The sequence below is a fragment of the Girardinichthys multiradiatus genome, chromosome 12 (genome assembly GCF_021462225.1).
Source record: "Girardinichthys multiradiatus isolate DD_20200921_A chromosome 12, DD_fGirMul_XY1, whole genome shotgun sequence".
Taxonomy (NCBI): domain Eukaryota; kingdom Metazoa; phylum Chordata; class Actinopteri; order Cyprinodontiformes; family Goodeidae; genus Girardinichthys; species Girardinichthys multiradiatus.
This window is the reverse complement of record NC_061805.1, coordinates 47,021,593-47,036,186: the sequence shown is the minus strand read 5'-3', so window position 1 is coordinate 47,036,186 and position 14,594 is coordinate 47,021,593. Positions and strand designations below refer to the sequence as shown.

The 14,594-nt window shown below is 41.6% G+C and overlaps 1 protein-coding gene across 3 annotated transcripts in view; it reads left to right on the top strand.

The window, feature by feature from the left end:
• The window catches only part of slc4a4a (solute carrier family 4 member 4a), an 85,666-nt gene that overhangs the window by 59,474 nt on the left and 11,598 nt on the right, over positions 1-14,594 (top strand). For all 3 annotated transcript variants that reach the window (XM_047382226.1, XM_047382228.1, XM_047382227.1), the window contains 9 exons: positions 1,061-1,215; positions 3,448-3,558; positions 3,942-4,116; positions 4,213-4,346; positions 10,866-11,140; positions 12,598-12,668; positions 13,273-13,458; positions 13,585-13,698; positions 13,842-14,003. In XM_047382226.1, coding sequence (XP_047238182.1) covers positions 1,061-1,215; positions 3,448-3,558; positions 3,942-4,116; positions 4,213-4,346; positions 10,866-11,140; positions 12,598-12,668; positions 13,273-13,458; positions 13,585-13,698; positions 13,842-14,003 — 1,383 coding nt within the window. The remainder of the gene's footprint in view (positions 1-1,060; positions 1,216-3,447; positions 3,559-3,941; positions 4,117-4,212; positions 4,347-10,865; positions 11,141-12,597; positions 12,669-13,272; positions 13,459-13,584; positions 13,699-13,841; positions 14,004-14,594) is intronic.

The following is a 14,594-nucleotide window of genomic DNA, read 5'->3' as shown; positions in this document are numbered from 1 at the left end:
TAAAAGACCAAGGAGAAAAAGAGGAGGTTTCCTGACTGCTGTTGGTGCCATGAGTTGACTGTGACAACAGTCTATCCAGCTGGGATCCCGTCACTTTACAGTCTGTATCATCCTACATCCTGGAGTTCTCTGCTTTTTTGAATTCAGGTGTATTAATGACACCTCTTTCATTTCTAAAGCATAAACTGGAAAAAACGCCAACATCTGGGTAGCCTGATTTAAAGGTTTCCTGGGCTCTAGACAGACTTGGAGTTATACTGGTGGCATTATGAGCCTCAGCTGATAAGACACGGTGCAACAAGTACAATCATGCAAGTGACAGGGATGTCATTCAATTGAGAAAACAGCAATAAAATCAGAAATGGCACAATTTGAAACAGTAGGGATTACATTTCAGTGGATGTGGAGTTCATTTTCTATCAGCAGGGTTATTAGAAATGCTTTATAAGAATGAAATTCAATATGATTAGCAGTTAGCCCTACACCTGTGTGTGAGTAGTCCTCTTTCTCTGCAACTGACTTTTTCTTACTACAGGTAAGATATTAACTATGGCTGACTACCTCAGAGAACCCTATTTAAAAAATCCCAAATCGTCCCTTCAAAGTAAATGAAGTAATTTCTTTAAAACATTGCAGCAGCTTTGTACTTTTATGCCTTTATCGTTTTTTGTATTTAGAAAATGTTTGCATTTTTATTTAGAATTAATCGTCTTTAGTTATTTTACAGCAACTGGCCACCTGCTGTTCATTGAATGGGAAATTGTTTACATTTTTGCTTCTGTAATGATTCATTTAAGTACAAACTGACTCCAAGATCTCTGACACTTAGATAGGAAAATGGTTGAGTTGATTAAATTGATAAAACAATGTTGCTCTCCACAGTTTTTGGGTTGATTAGATGGGATTAGTCGCTTATATAGAGTTTGTATGTCGCTGCTCTCTTTTTCTATTTAGTAATCCTCAGATCTGATATTACAGTTCACTGCTCGATGAAGCCACATGCTTTCACAGAGGACTTTTTCCGCTCTAATACATCACCCCTCTCTCTGTTTGTTTGCAGGTCTTTCATGACATTGCATATAAGGCGAAGGACAGACAGGACTTGCTGGCTGGTATCGATGAGTTCCTGGATGAGGTGATTGTACTTCCTCCTGGAGAATGGGACCCGACCATCAGGATAGAGCCCCCCAAATCGCTCCCCTCGTCTGATAAAAGGTCAAAAATGCATATAATCACAAACTCTTTAGTATATTATTTTAGTTTCCAGTGTATATTAAATAAAATACTGTCTAATAAACAACAATACAGACTTATGTTACGTTTAGAATGCCTGGCAAAGATATTCATACCCCTTTAACTTTTGTTTTTTCAAGTTACAACCACAATGTGATTTTATGGGATATACCTACACAGTGTAGCATGGTGTGCATTTGTTTTCTGCTGTCTTAGTCCGTAAACACTAGAATTACAGCTGCAATTCTATAAGGGTATATCTCCAGCAGTTTCGAACTTCTAGACACTAAACGTTTTGCCCATTCTTCTTTGGAAACATGAGTGGAGCAACAATGAACATCAATTTAGATTTAGGTTTGGACTTTGACTGGGTAATTTTAAGTCATGAATATGCTTTCATCTAAACTCTTTATTGCACATTTGACTGTAAATTCAGGGTTATTGACCTAGTGGAAGATGAACCTTCGCCCAACCTCAAGTCTTTTGCAACCTGGAACAGTGTTTTCACTGTGGGATGGTGTGTTCAGGATATTGTGAAGGGCTAGTTTTCCGCCACACAGCATTTAGCTTACAGTTTAAACAGTTTCATTTTGGTCCACTTCATCACTCAACATGAAATGGGACTTCTTATGGTGTTTTTCAATAATTCAACAATTTTGCGACTGTGCGATAAAGGCCAGGGTTGTGAATTGCATGACTAATAGTTGTCCTCTGCAGCTCATCCAGAGTTACTATGGGTCTCATGGCTGCTTTTCATTTTCTGCTTAATGATCTCTTTGTCAGGCCTGTACGTTGATGATGTCTGATGTGTTCCATGGTCTTCATGAAGATGATTGTTTATTAATGTTCTCTAACAAACATCTGAGGCCTTCACAGAACACCTGGAATTATGACGAGTTTTACTTACACAGCTGGACTCTATTTACAAACTAGAAAATTTCGGAAGAAATTTAGACGGGGCCTGCCTCTTGGTGCGTGCTTCTCGGACCGGAGCTTGCAATTTTTTTATTGTCTATGCTATTATCTATTAAAATATTACTAGTGACTCTGGAAGACTGAGGTTTTTATTTTGAAATTTTCAGTAAGCCTTATTTTAAAAGACCAACACTGGGTGAGCTCCAACATTAGTGTGAAGCCCAGTCCTGAAATGATCTATTTTTTAAAATGCAAAGGCTTTTATTTTGTTGAGCATGTTTTGTCTTATTTTGAGGATTCCTCCGCCCCTGACTCCATTCATTCCTATGGGGATTTTGGGGGGTGGTTTTTCGTAAATTACGTCGCCATGGTAACTCGAAACGCCAATAAAAGTAATAGCACACCTCCTGGGACCGAGCCGGACATTTTGATGTATATATTGTGGGGGTGCGCGCTGCGGTTCGGGCCGCATTAAAGTGGATAGGTTTTGACCAGGTGAATAACAATAGGTGCCTGCCATAGCAATGCATAGGAGAGCAGTGCATGCGCAATGCACTGCTCTCCTATGCATTGCTATGGCAGGCCCCAATTAGGTAACTTCTGAAGACAGTTTGTTGCACCTGATTTTATTATTATGTTATATTCAAATGGATGCCACACTTCAGGCCTTTTTTTTTTTTTTATAAAAGATGTTATACACCATGTATCATTTTCTTTCCATTTCACAGTTTGTGTTGGTCTATTACATAAATGTTTAAGTTTTTGATTTTATTGTAACAAAATGTGACATGACTTTTTAGGATATTATAAGTAAATATAATTAGTCCAATTTTATGTGCATCTGTAACAATATTTACCACTGGAATGAAACAATGACTAATTCGTTTGTTAAACACAAAATGCAGTTAAAGGAATTTATACATTTATGAAGTCATAAGTCGGGTTGTACTCAGAATGCTGTGTGAGCATTACACAAGAGAAGAGCACTGACTGCAGAATCACCCCAAATGCATCCAGGTGCACAACAGAAATTATGAAACTGCCACAGTTCATATTATATAAAGCTGCAGTAAGGCAGGAATGTCCTAGTGTTTAAGGCAGCACTGTTCAATTAAGCTATTTAATCACCTAATGGATACCAACCTCATCTGACTGGGAACAGCAAAAGTAGGTGACAAAAAAGGATACAGTTAAATAAAGTCAGGCCAATATTTGACCTATATCAAATAAACATTTTCAGGTGACCTAGTGTTCATGAGGTATTGGAGCACTGATTAAACAAACTTATTTCCCTTTTAGGAAAAACATGTACGCAGGAGGAGAGTCCCAGATGAATGGAGACACGCCTCATGATGGAGGTCATGGAGGAGGAGGGCATGCAATGGGGGAGGAGCTGAAGAAGACGGGAAGGTATAAAAGTCTGAATAATTGGGTGTGGCGCTGATGGTGTAGGGCTTAAGCGCGCAACCATGTACAGAGGCTACAGTCCTCAAAGCGGCTGTCCTGGGTTCGAGTCCAGGACCCGGTGACATTTGCCGAATGTCTCCCCCTCTCTTTACCCCTCTTTCCAGTCTACCTACTGTCAAAAATAAAGACCACTAGTGCCAAAAAAATATCTTAAACAAAATAAAAAATGTCTGAATAATCTGTGATTTATACATATGGATAGATAGACAGACAGTCATGTGCAGCAAATCTTTTTTTTTTTTCTTGGTTTTAGCTTTTTGTTTCTCAGTCTGTAAATTAAGAATGTTGTCGTGTTATTAAACAATTTTTTCATGTGTGTTTTTCAGGTTTTGTGGGGGTCTCATGCTTGATATAAAGAGAAAAGCGCCTTTCTTTGTTAGTGACTTCACCGACGCATTTCACATTCAGGCCCTGTCGACTATTCTGTTTATTTACCTGGGAACTGTGACGAATGCCATCACCTTTGGTGGTCTGTTGGGGGACGCTACAGACAACATGCAGGTCAGAGAGGGTTTTTAACCCCTACAAAAATCCAAAGTATGTCAACCATTCCTGTGTGATTTCCTTTTTTTTATATATTTTTTTCCATGTTTGCAGGGTGTGTTGGAGAGTTTTCTGGGCACTACCATCGCTGGTGGCCTTTTCTGCTTGTTGGGGGGGCAGCCTCTCATTATTCTGAGCAGCACCGGTCCGGTCCTGGTGTTTGAAAGGCTGCTCTTTAACTTCAGCAGGTAAGCTCTGTATCTGAAAACTATTCTAATGCAGGGTTTTAATAGAATGACATGAATAAACATGCAAAGAAGCTATTAAATAGTAATCTTGAAAAAAATAAAATCAGGTTTTGTACTTAACTGTTGGTAATTATATGTAGTAATTCAGATTTAGATTTTTTTTAATTTACATACATTTCTACCATCTTCACCTATTAATTTAAGACCAAAGTTACTTTGAATCAGAATCAGAATCAGAAAAGCTTTATTGCCAAGTACGCTTTTGGACATACAAGGAATTTGTTTTGGCGTAGTCGGTGCAATACAGTACAAATTAAACAGTATAAACATATCTACAATATAATATAAATATATGTGCACAGTTTTAAGTGAGTGAGAGTAAATATAGAGCAGTATAAGATGCAAGAGCAATACAACAGTGCAGGTGATCATTGTGCAAGTATGGCAGTGCAAGTAAAGCAGGAGTCCAAGCTGAGCGTTAATGTAACGCATAGAGTTACAGGTTACAGGTGTCCTGTCAGCAAAAAAAAAAGGGGGGGGGGGTGTGGGGGAAAGGGACAGTGTCAGGGTGGTTTCCGGGCTTTGTTAACCAGGCTGGTGGCAGATGGGAAAAAACTGTTCTTGTGGCGTGAGGTTTTGGTCCGGATGGACCGCAGCCTCCTGCCAGAGGGGAGAGTCTCAAAGAGTCTGTGACCGGGGTGGGAGGGATTAGCCAGAATCTTCCCTGCCTGCTTCAGGGTCCTGGAGGTGTACAGTTCCTGGAGCGACAGTAGACTGCAGCCAATCACCTTCTCAGCAGACCGAATGACACGCTGCAGCCTGCCCTTATCCTTGGCTGTAGCAGCGGCGTACCAGATGGTGATGGAGGAGGTGAGGATGGACTCAATGATGGCTGTGTAGAAGTGCACCATCATAGTCTTTGGCAGGTTGAATTTCTTCAGCTGCCGCAGGAAGAACATCCTCTGCTGGGCTTTCTTGATGAGGGAGCTGATGTTTGGCTCCCACTTGAGATCCTGGGAGATGATGGTTCCCAGGAAGCGGAAAGATTCCACAGTGTCAATTGTGGAGTCACAGAGGGTGATGGGGGCAGGTGGTGCTGGGTTCTGCCTGAAGTCCACAACCATTTCCACTGTCTTTAGAGCGTTGAGCTCAAGGTTGTTCTGGCTGCACCAGTCCAACAGATGGTCCACCTCCCATCTGTACGCGGACTCATCACCATCAGAGATGAGTCCGATCAGGGTGGTGTCGTCCGCAAACTTCTGATGCTTGACAGACTGGTGACTGGAGGTGCAGCTGTTGGTGTACAGGGAGAAGAGCAGAGGAGAGAGAACACAGCCTTAGGGGGAACCGGTGCTGATGGTCAGGGAGTCAGAGACGTGCTTCCCCAGCCTCACGCGCTGCTTCCTGTCAGACAGGAAGTCAGTGATCCACCTGCAGGTGGAGTCGGGCACACTCAGCTGGGAGAGCTTCTCCTGTAGCAGAACTGGGACGATGGTGTTGAAGGCAGAGGTGAAATCCACAAACAGGATCCTGGCATAGGTTCCTGTGGAGTCCAGGTGCCGGAGGATGAAGTGAAGGGCTAGGTTGACTGCATCATCTACAGACCTGTTGGCTCTGTAGGCAAACTGCAGGGGGTCCAGGAGGGGGTCAGTGATGTCTTTTAGGTGTGAGAGCACAAGGCACTCAAAGGACTTCATCACCACAGAGATCAGGGCGACGGGTCTGAAGTCATTAAGCCCTGTGGTCCTTGGCTTCTTGGGGACAGGGACGATGGTGGAGGACTTGAAGCAGGCTGGCACATGACATGTCTCCAGTGAGGTGTTAAAAATGTCTGTGAAGACTGGAGACAGCTGATCAGCGCAGTGCTTCAGGCTGGCTGGTGAGACAGAATCCGGACCAGCAGCTTTCCGGGGGTTCTGTCTCCTGAAGAGTTTGTTGACGTCCCTCTCCTGGATGGAAAGAGCCGTCCTCGGCGTGGGTAGGGGGCTGGTGGGGGGGAACTTCAGGGTGGGGGTTGGAGGTGCCAAGGCCCCTCTTGAGGTTGGGGGTGGTGGATTGTGGCTGCAGCTGTTGGGGGGCGTCGTGGGGGATGGTTGCAGGACTGTCCCTTTGTCTTTCAAAGCGGCAGTAGAACTCGTTCAGGTCGTTGGCGAGGCGTCGGTCGTTGATGGAGTGGGGGGCTTTCGGCTTGTAGTTGGTGATTTGCTTGAGCCCTTTCCAGACAGACGCAGTGTCGTTGGCTGAGAACTGGTTTTGGAGCTTCTCAGAGTACAGTCGTTTGGCCTCTTTCACTGCCTTGCCAAACTTGTACTTCGCCTCTCTGTATATGTCTTTGTCCCCACTCCTGAAGGCCTTTTCCTTATCCAGTCTTAACCTTCTGAGTTTAGCTGTGAACCAGGGTTTGTCGTTGTTGTAACTCACCCTGGTGCATGATGGTACACAGCTGTCCTCACAGAAGCTGATGTAGGAAGTCACAGCCTCTGTGTACTCGTCCAGACTGTTGGTAGTAGTCCTGAACACATCCCAGTCTGTACAGCCTAAACACGCCTGGAGATTCTCCACAGCCTCACTGCTCCACTTCCTTGTCGTCCTCACAACAGGTTTGCAGAGTTTTAGTTTCTGCCTGTATGCAGGAATCAGGTGGACCATGATGTGGTCGGATTGGCCCAGTGCAGCACGTGGGACGGCGTGATAAGCGTCTCTGATGGTGGTGTAACAGTGATCCAGAATGTTGTCCTCTCTGGTCGGACATTTTATAAACTGTCTATATTTGGGGAGTTCGTGGGTCAGATTACCTTTGTTAAAGTCACCAACGACGATAACTAAGGAGTCCGGGTTGGTCCGCTCCACACTCAGTATCTGGTCGGCGAGCATGCGCTGTGCGACCTGCACAACTTAACTTAACTGATCAACTTAACTAAAATTGTTCAAAGCATAACCTGATTTATTTACTTATTTATTGTTTTATTCTACTTTGACTGGGGACATTAAATATGTTGCCATATGGAAGAAATCTTGCAACAAGTCATTGGGGTCAAATCTAAATTCCTAAGTGCATATCTCTGTCTCACTTGCAGGTTTTGTTGAGACAAATGCATCACTGTAGCTGATTTCCTTGCAGCTTTACACATAAAGCAGCCATTATCCACTTGAAAACTTTGCCCCTTCTTTGCTTTGCTGGTAGAATACATGGTCCACCGGTAAAGGCCTAAACATACTCCACAAGAACAGAGAAATTTGTTCTCTCTCCCAGAGCTGTAAGACAAAAATCATATCATTCAGTTCCCTTCAGCCTGCTTTGGAAGTTTTTGGAGCTTGTTCTTGACACATAAGGTGGGCAGAACCTTTTTCCTGAGTGGTGTCTGAAAAATATAGTGTGTGGAGCAGTCGGAGGGGCCTATGAAGACTTTCTAGGAGTTTTGTACTTATTTCTTGTGAAGCATGAAGTGTCCTGCAGTAAAATATCACATTTCTCTGTTATTGCCATGGGCCATGGCAAGCTCAGCACATGCTGCGTTTGGTCTGAAAGCTACATATCAGATACTGGAACCACCTCAGCTGAATCCTTTTGATGCAGTGGAGCAGGGGCTTTACGCAGAGTTCCCTTTTGAAGGAAGTAGCTCCTCACACTTTTTTAAAGGCTGAGTTCAGCCCCACTATAGAGGAAGTCCATTGCAGTTGCTTGGTTCTAGTTCTTTTGGTATGATCCATATTTCATGACCGTACGAGAGGGTCAGAACTTCGATGGAAAACTTCTTCTTTAGAATGACAGACCAAAGCAGCATCAGCACTACTGCAGATGACATCCCAGTCTATCTATCCATACATAAGATAATTGAACTCTTCTGCTTGAGGCAGACTTAAACACCGACTTTGTGGGACCCATTCAGACCTCTGGTCTTAAAAGAACAAGTTGGCCAAAATACCGACTTTCAGAGTAAAATTTAGAAACTGAGCAGGGACATTCAGGTGGCTACAAGAGGTGTCTTAAGGTGTTTTATGATGAATAGCTTACAAAATGATAAGAGATCTGTTTATTTTTTCATAATTGTACCCTGTCGCAAGCCCAAGTTTCTGTCTGGATACAGTAGAAATAGTCAATTAAACCAATAATTGATGGCAATGGAGCAATCTTATTGTAGCAGCAAGGCATCACAGTGAGACGGTCACAAATACAAGATGTAAAAATCAAATGATTTTCATTTGAAGTCATCAGAGTCACACGCTGTAATGACTATTTAAAGCTTTGACAATTGGTGGCCATCCCTAGTTGTGTGTGAAACTAAAGAAGCTGTTCCCAACTTGCCTTTAAAAGTGAAATTTCTTTAACATGTTTGAACTTGTTCATCATGATGTGTCCATCTTTTCAGCTACAGTCTATCTATACACTGTAAGGAGTTAAGGAAAACATTTGGTGTTTAGTTTCCCACCCTAAGGTTTATTTTTAGGAAAATATAATATCTCTTTCTACTGCTTTGCTGATGACTTCCTCCCTTCCTGTTGGATGGAGTAAGAGGGAGTCAAGTTTAGTCTAAACCGGCTCAGTTATGGTTGAGGAGCAAACACACCCTCCATTTCTGCTACCTGTATGACCCCTTCTCTTTTCCAATGTTTATAATCAGTATGACAGAGAGAGGTATCCCAATCCTTGTAGTTTTTAGTATAACAATGACCATCAGTGGGACCCTTTGTGGGGTTCCTTGAGACAACATTGTTGTAAATAAGCGCCGTTTAACTAAATAATCTAAACTGAAACTGTGTAGTTATGCTGCTATAGGCTTAGGCTGCTGGAGGACATAATGACCACTTTCACCCTCTTTGCTACATTCTCACACTACTCTCCAATTTTGCATTATTTGCTGTTATTTCAGCTTTTAACCTTGTTCTCTCTGTTCTCTTCCTAGAAGCTACACCTGGCCTGACTCTGTGTCTACCTGTGACACCTTTCTGGAGAGGGGAATCGTCCGAGCTTCTGCTGGCAACAACTTAATGCTCACCTTCTACAGATGACCCACATAGCCCTGTCTTTTAGTGTTTAACCCTTTCTCTCTCCTAGACATGGCGATTGACTGAGCTTTTACTGTAACTAATTATATGTGCTCTCTTTCAGACTCTAACCTTGAAAACTGGCTCAGAGTTTATCTGTTCTTTCTTTCTAGATGAAACGACTAAAGGAGCTACATCCATTAACATTTACTTTTCCTTCCCATAGAAAGTACTCCTGGATCAGTGCTTCTTTGTTCTCTTTGTGTCTCTGCTCTGTTCTCTCAAACCCCCAGTCGGTCGTGGCAGATGGCCGCTCACACTGAGCCTGGTTCTGCTGGAGGTTTCTTCCTGTTAAAAGGGAGTTTTTCCTCTCCACTGTCGCTACATGCATGCTCAGTATGAGGGATTGCTGCAAAGTCAACGCCAGTGACTGTCCACTGTCTCTACATGCTCATCCAGGAGGAGTGAATGCTGCAAGTCACTGACTGGATGCAATTTGCTGGGTTTCCTTAGATAGAAAAACGTTTTATCCAATTTGAATAAAAAGTTAACTCCGACTGCACTGTTCAATGGTTAGGATTAATTGGAATGTATGAACCTGACTTTTTTGAAGTGCCTTGAGACAACATGTGTTGTGAATTGGTGCTATATAAATAAAAAACTGAATTGACTTTAAAATCACCCACTCATAAAAAAAGATAGTTGTTGGACTATCTTGGTGATACAAAGGCCTGAATGAACTCAAACTTCCTCCACCTCAACAATAATAAAATGGAAGTTATGGTATTTGGGAGACCAGATCATTCCGATATCATTCCTGAACTATTTCTGTCATAAAATCACTCTTCTGTCAGGACTCTTCTCATATTCTTTGACAGCTCCTTTAAATTTTCAAAGTTGTGAAGACGAACTTTTTTCAGCTTTGACTTCTTGTTAAAGTAAAACCTTATTTTGTTCCTTAAGAATTTTGAAAGATTGATCCGTGTTTTATATCTATTCACCTACATTGTTGTAATTCCCTTTATGTCCGTTTAGAGCAATCATCCCATCACCGCTTGCAGCTTGTGCTAAATGCTGCTGCTCGAGAACATATTACCTCAGTTCTGGCTTTACTTTATTGGCTTCCTGATCTTTACAGGATTGAGTTTAGTGCTTAGATGTTCCGAGGTCCAATCAGAAAAACAGAGGAGATGGTGGGCTTTTGGATAAAATAGAGCTTCATATCTTAACGATTTCTATTTTTGCTGTATTTCTATTTCTTTTTAAACTAGTAAATTGTTTTATTCATTTTGCGTTTTTTTCTTTTCTTTTAACTTATATCAACTATGTCTTTCTTGCTGTGAAGCACTTTAGTGCAACTTGTTTGTTGTGAACTGCGGCATAGATAAAGTCGACATTGACACTTTGAGAGTTTAGTACAGTGTTATTTTGTAGCAAACATTCTCTTAAAAAAAAATGGTGCTTTACTTCCTGTGTTCCTCATGTCTTCAACTGGACTGGTTTTGAAATTATTTTGTGTTGTTTTGCACTCAGGGATAACGATTTCGACTACATGGAGTTCCGCCTGTGGATCGGCTTGTGGTCGGCATTCTTCTGCCTGGTGCTTGTCGCTACTGACGCCAGCTTCCTGGTGAAATACTTCACCCGCTTCACGGAGGAGGGCTTTTCCTGTCTCATCAGCTTCATCTTTATATACGATGCCTTCAAGAAGATGATTAAATTAGCTCACCATTACCCCATCAACTCTGAGTACAACATGGAAAACATTACGCAGTACGAATGTCTCTGCATGGCCCCTTCGATCTTAGGTGAGGAGTTTCTTGATGTGATTGACTGTTTTTCATGTTAATGCTTTTCATGAGAAACAACTCACTGACAGGCAAATAATGCTTTGGAGGGAAAAACTACAGATTAAGTTTTTGTAACCTGGAGACATTAGTAGTTTCTAGATTTTTGGTGCTTTTTAAAATAAAACAATTACATTTAGACACGGTGGTGGTTCCTTGAAAAACCTAAAAAGATAAATGTAAGGTCAGCTGTGACTCTGTGATTATCTGGCAATCATAAGGTTGTTGGTTTGATTCCAGCTTCACTCACCACATGTCAAACAGTCCTTGGACAAAATGTTGAACCCAGAGTTGATCTGCATGTCAGTGTATGAAGGATTGTGTGAGTGTACAGATATAAATGCGATTTGTGTTGTAAAAGGCTTTAGAGGGGTCAGAATGACGACTCAATGACGGTATATCTGATGCAAACATTTTTGGCCCTTCAGGTCGAGAACATTAGCACTAGGTCAGGATTTACTTCTTGGTTGATCCCACTGTGGTTTGTTTCAAGAACGACTGGGGTAACTGGTTCACTCCAGCAGGACTGTGAAATAAGGGTTGAGGATATGATGATGCAGGACATCACAGGTGTTCTCTGGCATCAGGGTGTCTCAAATTACCATCAGAAGGAACCTTAAGTCAGACCCTAGGGTTCTCCCTCTATAAACTTAATAAAACCCAAACACTTACTGAATGAGATGTTAATAGTGACGTATTGACATCTCTCCAAGCTTCTCGAGTTGTGGAAACCCAAACCAGGTATTTTATAGAGCTGGTCAAGCATTGGACTCACTTTCGTGGAAAACCTTTTTAGAGTCCCTCTAAGTGATCACATAATTATTAACTAAATGTAAAACGTAGGTTAGGCTGCCATCAGACCAAGAGTTCAGCATGTGGAGGTTAAAGTTTTTTAATCATTGCAGACAGTGTCAGCGTATGGCAAGTTTAAGTTATTATTTGACCTTTGTTGTGACATTTGCATAGCTCTTACCTATTTTCTGTAGCAGTGCCTTATGTGTGCAATATATCTGGTGGTAGTCCAGTAAAATGCATGGCAGCCTGGCTTTGCTGGTAACCAAATTGTTATTCTGTGAAATGTTTGGCAATGTGGTGCTAATGTGTTGTTTGCTTAAAGCTGCGCACTTTCCTACTTTATTGGAATGAAAGCTAGATACCTAATCGTGTGAAAGGGAGCTACCTGTCATTGCAATTGTGATACTCCCATTACTACCCTCTGGTACTGACTGTTGACATGAAAACTGAATAATTGATATACACCACCCTGGACTGCATGTGAACCAGATTCAGTCCAAATGTCATTATTCCTTTTGGATTCCCAATGTTTTCAGTAGCGAGTGTAATACTAACTAAAATGCAGTGTCGTGGTGCTATTAAAAGTGGTACAGAAATAACTTTTTTGTTGCTGTATTTTCCAGAAATTGAGTCGGAGTTAATTGATGAACCTGTAGAAGATCCATCCATGTGGTACTTGAACTACACAGGCCTGGTGAGTTTTTCCTCCTTTTATGTCCTCATTCTAGGAAAAAGAAACGGTCATTGAAATGAACAGATAATCTTACAGGTCGTGGATGCTGCTGTCTGATGTTAAACGTCGGCAGCATATGTATCTCATGCATTGTTCAACCTGATGGACTTTAGTCAGTGTGCTGCTGGTATTATTTTTACTGATTTACTAGAGCTTCTCAGAATTAAGTTAAAATCTTTTCATCTTCAAAAAGATGACTGTGGCTCAGCGAGAGGAGTAGTTATCCTGTTATCAGACATATGAGTGTGCCCCTAGACAAGGCATATTTCTTCATGTTGCCTGCGTATTGGTGTATGAATGTGTGTATTTTTGGAGTGAAACTGGGTAAATGTGGCTCTAATGTTAAGAACTTCACTTCAGGAATATATACATTCAGTCCATTTGCCATTTACATAGTCTGTCAAAAACGTTCCTGTTGGGGTTTTACTGTAACTTTGTCACAAGTTAAAGAGACATTCAGAGATGAACAGTTTTATTTTTTTGACAGTTTACCTATGTGGTTTTTCATACAGCACAATCACAATGTTTTAGTTCATAACCACAATGCTCTGCCTGTTCTGTGCAGGCACAAAACCAATCATGGTCAAGGTTCACAAAGTCAGAGTGCTTAATGTACAAGGGAGAGCTGGTAGGAAAGGCCTGTAACTACGTTCCAGACATCACCCTCATGTCCTTCATCCTCTTCTTTGGTACCTACACCACCTCCATGTGTCTTAAGAAGTTCAAAACAAGTCCCTTTTTCCCCACCACTGTGAGTAGTATGACATCACTGCTAACAGGTCTTTGAAATTTCTCACGAGAGATACACATTTCAGCAATGTCGTGGTCTGTTTCTCAGCTCAAAGTTTATAGCGTCTTTGTATTTCCTCCCAACCAGGTGAGGAAACTCATCAGTGACTTTGCCATCATCCTGGCCATCCTTATCTTTTGTGGAGTTGATGTTTTCGTGGGAGTTGACACTCCTAAACTTATTGTGCCAAGTGAATTTAAGGTGAACTCCTTTTTTTGTTTAAGATGCACAAAACGAAAATGAGATTCCAGGTTTATAAGAAATAGCTGCCATATTTCTGATATCCTGAAAAGTACATGTACGAATCAACATGGTGAAGCCTTTTTTTCCTTTTCTCTTTACAGCCAACAAGCCCAAACCGAGGCTGGTTTGTGCCCCCATTTGGAGGAAACCCCTGGTGGGTTTATCTGGTCTCTGCTCTCCCTGCCCTCCTTGTCACCATTCTGATCTTTATGGACCAACAGATCACTGCTGTGATTGTCAACAGGAAGGAGCACAAGCTAAAGGTACATTACAAACCTTTGTTACAGACTGTTAGAAAGTGTCAAGTTTATGTTGATGTGATTTACGAGGCTACTTTCAATAACAAGCAAATACAGGCTACACTCAGTGTAGGTGAAAATCATCGTTTCATGGACATGAGAGATGTTTCATGAGTAACTGCATATGGTTCAGGTGAAAATGCTTGCAGTTGTCAAATAAACAAGCTGAAGCTGTGTAATTGTCAACATTTGCTGTTCAGCATCGACAAACATCCATAATAAGTATGAATGTCACATCATTTTGGCCTTTTAATGGTTTATTTTAACTTTTTTTAAAGATGGAACGATTAATCAATATACAACTGCAACGAGTTTTAAAAACATAAAATTGGTTTACAGGTTTGACTATATTGTGAGGCTCAAATATTATATACACTGGTGTTGGTTAAAACGGTCACAGCAAAAGTTGCTTTTGGTAGCTACCAGTAAGCTTCTGGCATAATTCTGGTCATATATTTGACCAGTCGACGTGGCAGAAATAGTAGTCAGTTTAAATTGGTTTAAGGACATGGACCTAGTTTTTAAGCATAGTCCACAGCTTTTCAACAGGTCCAA